General features: G+C 56.4%; 1 protein-coding gene across 1 annotated transcript in view; it reads left to right on the forward strand.

The window, feature by feature from the left end:
• SACK1F (scaffolding CK1 anchoring protein F) overlaps nucleotides 1-4,292 on the forward strand; it is a 30,158-nt gene extending 25,866 nt beyond the window's left edge. Inside the window, exon 5 of the mRNA XM_037068444.1 lies at nucleotides 2,629-4,292. Coding sequence (XP_036924339.1) covers nucleotides 2,629-2,678 — 50 coding nt within the window. The 3' untranslated portion in view covers nucleotides 2,679-4,292. The remainder of the gene's footprint in view (nucleotides 1-2,628) is intronic.
• The last annotated feature ends 1,708 nt before the right edge of the window (nucleotides 4,293-6,000 follow it).

A 6,000-nucleotide genomic window follows, 5' to 3' on the forward strand; every position in this document is an offset into this window, starting at 1 on the left:
CCACCCTGCCTGGTGACGTCACTTCACAGACAAGAGGCGAGCCCTGTGTCCATGGTCCCAGAATGAGAAAAAGTCGGCATGGCCTCCTGCCTCCCAGGGCCCTGCAGGAAGCAGGAAGCCTGTGCTGGAGGGTTAGGGTTGGCAGCATTTCCCTGTCTTCAGAAGCCAGAAGGGCCAGAAGCCTGACCAGTGGTCACTCTCAGCTGGCATTCCACCTGCCGAGGAAGAGGAAAGTGGTCCTCTACGCGGACCCCTGGGCCACTACCTTGCCAGGTCCTCTGGGCCCACGTTTTCCTTCCCAGTGTTCTTTGAGGTAACTCCAGTGGCAGTTGCCTTTCCAGAACTCTCTTAGGTTCCCCTGATTCATATGTGGACGGGACAACTTGGCTGGCAGTGTGGCCTGGCTTCTGGTGATATGGCTGCTAGGCTCCTGGATTTGGGGACTCCAGACTCGCCTCTGTCATCCCTGGGGGCTGGAGGTCTCATATCTCCCTCCTGTCTAGGACGGAAGGTTGGGGATGTGCTTCTGAGGTTCAGAGTTCCATAAGGGACCTGTGGGCCCCCTGTTCCTGGCTGACTTGAGCTATCTTGTCAAAGCAGAATTTCAAAATTCACGGTCATTCCTGAGGAGTGTGGGTCCTGACTCCAGTTGTAGTCCCAGGTTCTATGTCTGAGCCAGGCTCCAGGGTGCACGGCACAGGTTGGGGAGCCAAGGAAGCCTCCTTCAGGGGACTGATCCCGCCAGCTCTCCGGGAGAGGCAGGTGTCACAACCCCCTTGCCATTCTGGTTGCTCTTGGGCCTAGCCAGGGCTTGTCACCATCTAGGTGAGTGAGGGCACATGTGTTACCAATTATTGATGCCAAGATTGCACTTACTATTGTCAGTATTAGTATAAAGTTCAAGTAGCTTGCCACTGCCTGATCATTCATTTAGTTCAACAAACGTATATCTATGCAAAGTCTGCTCTGCGCCAGGCACTGTTCTAAGTTCCTGATGCAGCAGTGAACAAAAGCAAGGCCCTGCCTTTATGGAGTGAACCCCACACTGCAGAGAGAGGATGGGGAGGGCAATGACCCTTTGATAAAGGGTGATTGGTACAGGCCTCTGACAAAGGGGCATTTGAGCAGAGACTCAAATGGAGGAAGGGAAAAAGCCAGTTGGACTTCCAGGGGAAGAATATTCCAGAAAAGGTGGAGGTGCAGCCCTGAAACCTGAAGAAAGGTAGAGCCCCTTAGTCCTGGTCCCGTATTCATATCATTGTCCCCGCCTCCCTCCCTCCCCCAGGCTGTGTGTCTGCCCCAGCCTTTCCTTCACGCTGACTCCTACTTCCCACCCCAATTTCAGACTCACTCTACCGTGACCTCCCTTTGAAGTGTGCCTTTCTCTCACAAGCCTCCTCTGGGCATCCACGCTACAGATAGTTTGCAAAAAAATTTGGCTGTCCCTGGATTCTTCCCTGTTCACCAGGGCAGGTCTGATTTACCTCTGAGCCTGGCAGCACGCCTGAGTGTGATGGGCTCCCCATCCCCGTGCACTGAAGGAACAGTGGGGCACAAAGACTTTTCCATGAAACGGCTTGTCTGTCTGTGGCATGCAGATGAATTCCAGGTATAAAGGGTCTCCCCGGGCTTTCATCCAGCCTTATCAGCCCAGCACGAGAGTGGGCATTCCTGCCCTCCGGACCCTGCAGGCTTAGGAAGCCAGCTGTTCCGCACTCCTGCCTGTCCCACTCCCCATCTGGAGCTTGTTTCATTTACCTGCCTCCAAACTGCTGCTGCCTCTGTGGAGGACTTTGGCAACTGCTCAGTAGGGCCAAGCAAATAAAAGGAGCCCCTGAGGAGAGGAAGCGGGGACAACATGCCCATTGCCGCAGTGAGGGGACCCAGGCAGCCTCAGTACCACCAGGGAAGATGGCTGAGCTTCTTGACCCTGGGAGCCCTTGGGGAGGGAGGGGCACAGTCATTGGCTCCCCTCCCACCTCCTCTAGGCTCTAAACGCTGGCAGCACAGTCTCTAAGGAGCTCAGCTGGACTTGGAGAAAGTCCCAACGAGTGGCTAAATGGAGCAGGGCAGCGGGGAGGGATCCTGCTCGGGCCTGTCCAGCGTCTCTCTTGCTCATGGCCTAGGAGAAGAGGCAGCCGCCACCTTAATTAGATTGACAGTTGAAGTGATGGGAAGGCGGAGGGAGCATCAGGGAGACGGCCAGGCCCTTGCAGTGCAGAAAAAGGCTGGTAGGATGTGGCTCAGAGCTTCCGCCTGGGAGGCAGCCAGTGCCAGGAGAATGTGGATAGCAGGCAGGCCTGAAGGTGTCAGCGTCAGCCTCAAGAGCAGGAATCAAGCCAAAAAAGCCACCAACCTTTGCAGGGGATTATAAAGAAGTGGGGGTGTATGGAAGGGGCCTGGGAAGAAGAGGCCTGTGCTTCTCTGGCCTGCAGGAACATAGCCCTCTTCCCTCTTCCTTTCAGTGAAAGGTATTCCCTCCATCCTGCATGTGAAAACCACCTCCCTGAGCATGTGGTCCTGGCCACTGAGGTGTGGGCAGTGCACATGCGCAGGACAGGGGCTGGAGGCAAATCCACTGAGCACTTCACTTACATCCTTCCTTGCCTGTGTCCCTTATCTCTGCAGGTAAAACAAGCCCCAGTCCTGCCAAAAACAGCAACTGCGTGATTTCCTGAGCCGCAGACCAGTGGTGGCAGGACCTGTTGATGCCCTGCTGTCCTGTCCTGTGGAGAACACAGGTGAAACTCTGCACCAGTTTGCACATCGGACCCCCACTGTCCTCCTGCCCAGCAGCCTCCATCCTGGCCTCAAGGACCCTGAATCCCAGATATGAGAGGTTGCTGTGTCTCAAGGCAGTTATACGCCTCCACAAGACTGTCGGTGGCTGGGCAGGGGTCGCTCCTCCTTGTTTACATGAAGTGGAAGCTTGACCAGTGTCCACTCTCTTTTATGCCTGACCCCCTTCTTTCACTGGGCCAGCCTCACCCTGCAGGGCCCCAGATGGGGTGAGCCCATATCTTTATGCCTTAGTGTGTTAGGGGCTCCAGGGCAGCCCCAGTCCCCTGACTTCTCCTTCCCTGGGCTTCCCGGTGTTTCTGCCCACCCCATCCCCCCACCCCCAGGTTTGGTGGAATAAAAGGGAAGAAGACAGGGCTTTGAGCCAGGGACCAAGTCTTGCTGCAGCCTCTGAACTGAATGTAGAAGATGCTAGGTCAGCCAGGTCACTGGTTCCTGGGGCCTTTGGCTGGCGCCAGCAGGGTCCTGCACTGGACTCTGAATGCATCGAGGGGAAACTCTCTCACTGGGAGACAGTGGGAGAACTTGACACTGTTGCCTAGCCCTTGTCCCGAGGTCTCCTTTCTTTCCCTTACTCTGCCCCACCTGGGCACTCTGCCCCGGGGATCCAGCCCTCCTTGGCTGTTGCCCGCTGCAAGCCATTACAGGTTTCTTTTTGTGCCTTTCCCTGGGGCCACTCCCTCCCCTTAACATGCCTTGATTTGCAGCCCAGGTCAGGGAGAGAGCTTGGCCAAGTAGACTTCAGTGGTGCGGGAAGCTGGGCCCGCTGGACAGGAGCCCCTGCCCTCCCCACCACCACCCCTCACCTGAGGCAGTTAGCAATCCCCTTCTCCAGCCAGGACTTAGGTCCCTTCTCTAGTTACAGTTTAGCCAAAGACCAGCCTTAGCCCCCTGCCAAAAGTCAGGCTGTGTTTGGGACCCTCAGCCTCTCCAAAGGGCCTAAGGCCATGGTGCCAGGCCAGAGATCTGCCTAAAATCATCCACTACTCCCGCCCGACTTGTGTGACTGGGGTGTCTGAGGAGAGGGTTTGTGAGTGCACACCACAGAAGCCACTGAATTGCAGGCTCTGTGAGCAGGGCCCCTCGGAGACAGTGCTGGGGGTCGGAGCCACTGCTGTGAACCCATTAATGCGAGGCTGCTCAGCCTCTCACTTTTGAACCAAATGCTGTCCTGAGTCTTTCCTTCTGCAAAATCCTGGGGCACCAGCAGCACCTGGGGGAGGGGCCCAGGTGTCGGGAGGAGGCTGGTACAAGGGGGGCTTGGCTGCACTGAGGTGAATCAGAGGTCCTCTGAGGAGCAGGAAGTGGACAGCACAGCGTGGTCACCGGGTGGAGGGGGGAGGTGGAGGTGAGGGTGGGGGGAGATGCAGACGAACCTGGTTCCCAGGGCTCCTCTGTTCCTCCTGAGGTTAGACCCTGACTCACCTCCCTGAGCTTTTGTGAGGATTAAACACTTTCTGGGAAGTGCTTCCTTGTGCACCAAGGCCTGGCAATGTGGCACGTGCTTCTTCTGGAAGGGAAGGGAGGGAGCTGTGGAAAACTGGGCGGGGGCGGGGGGGGGGCCGCGGCACCTCAGCTCCTGACAGTGTGAACACAAGGTGGGTAAATTGCAGTGGGGGGAGGAGATCACCATCGATGAGGAGAGGGTCCTCTCTGGGGATGCGGGAGGAGGCCAGGGAGGAGCCAGCTCCCAAGCCCTGCTGCTGCAAGGGCTTCTAGTGCCTCTTCTGCGAGAGAAGCAGCCTCTGTCCCTCTCTCCTTCTCCTGCCCCAGAGCAGGCCCAGGTCCCTCCCTGTCCTGACATTAGAAATTCCAAGTCACCATACCCTGAGCCGAGCCTCCTTCCTGGCCCAGTTTCTCCATGGGCCAATGAGGGGTCATCTCACTTCCTCCTTAGGAACAGAAGGTGGGAGGTGAACACAGTGGAAAGAGAAAGAGTGCTGGCCTGGGAGGCCCCCGCCCCAGGTCTCAGCCTCCTCGTTCCCTTACTGGGGTCTGGACAAGACTGCCTCGGGCCCCCTCCATCCCTGAGGTGCTTGTGAAGAGACAGCAGTCCAGAGATTGCTGGGGGTCCTGAAGTCCTAAAATGTGGCTCCTGAGGTTCCTTTGTCTGCATGAACAAGCCCACTCTGTTCTGCCTCTTGGCTCCTTAGTTCTTAGTACGTCTGCCCTCTGTTCCAGCGCTTGCATTCACTTCGTGAAATATTCCCTCATCAAATCTCAAGGGTACATCTGGCCTTCCCAGTTGGATTGCAAGTTCAAGGGTGGATCATGCCCTTGGTTCCTCTGCAGCAGCTTGTACAAGGCTGGTAGTGGCAGAAGGGCTGGGGAGGAACAGCGATGAAAGCACTCAGTGCGGGGCTGGCTTCACTGCCCCCATCCCACCACCACAAGCAAGATGCCCACTTTCTGAGTCTGGCTTCTGCAGGTTGAGTGTCCACAGCTGGTGTGGCTGCTTGGGAAGGCTGACTTCCTAGGAGCAGAGGTGCCCGACAGCTGAGTCCCTGGGGCTGTCACCATCCTGGATCCTGCCCCACAAAGACAGGAAGTATGGGACTCCTGCATGGCGCTGGAGACTTCCCCTTGAGATTTGGCAGAATTTCCTGGTCTCTTGCCAGGTGTCTGTCCTCAGGTGTGGTTGATCCCAGCCCTGATCCTTCAAAGGTGCTTTCAAAACATCCTCTGCTAACACCATGGCCCTCTGTCTGTGCAGAACCTAAAAGAAAGTCTAGATGAAAAGGCAGCCTTGAGATGTGGAGGAAACAGGCCAGAGAGGGAGTGGGCTTTTCCCCCCTTTTACTATGCTGCTTTTTTCTTCTTAATTTATTGAGCGCCTACTATTACCAGTTACTGTACTTAATGCATTGGGAAAATGTCTGCAGACATCAACTGTCCTCCACGGTGAACGGGAGAGGTCGAATCACTCAAGTGGAGAAGGATGACTCTGCTTCCCAGCCCCGAAGGGCCCCAGAGTGCTTTCATGTGCATCCCCCCCCCCTAAAACTGTGCTTTGGCCCAGAGGGGTTGGCTGACCTGTCAAAGGCTGTGCTTTCTATGACTCTGACATAATAGCATCTTCCATCTCTGTTCCAGTTACCTTGTCAGGCTCTGCACTGCCTGGTCCCCCGCCCCCACCAACAGGTGTGTTTACGAACACACATCTTGCCGTACTCCACTCAGCACCCTATCACATTTCCTCCC

This window comes from Sturnira hondurensis, unplaced genomic scaffold (genome assembly GCF_014824575.4).
Source record: "Sturnira hondurensis isolate 20B ecotype Veracruz unplaced genomic scaffold, ASM1482457v3 Scaffold0017436, whole genome shotgun sequence".
NCBI lineage: Eukaryota > Metazoa > Chordata > Mammalia > Chiroptera > Phyllostomidae > Sturnira > Sturnira hondurensis.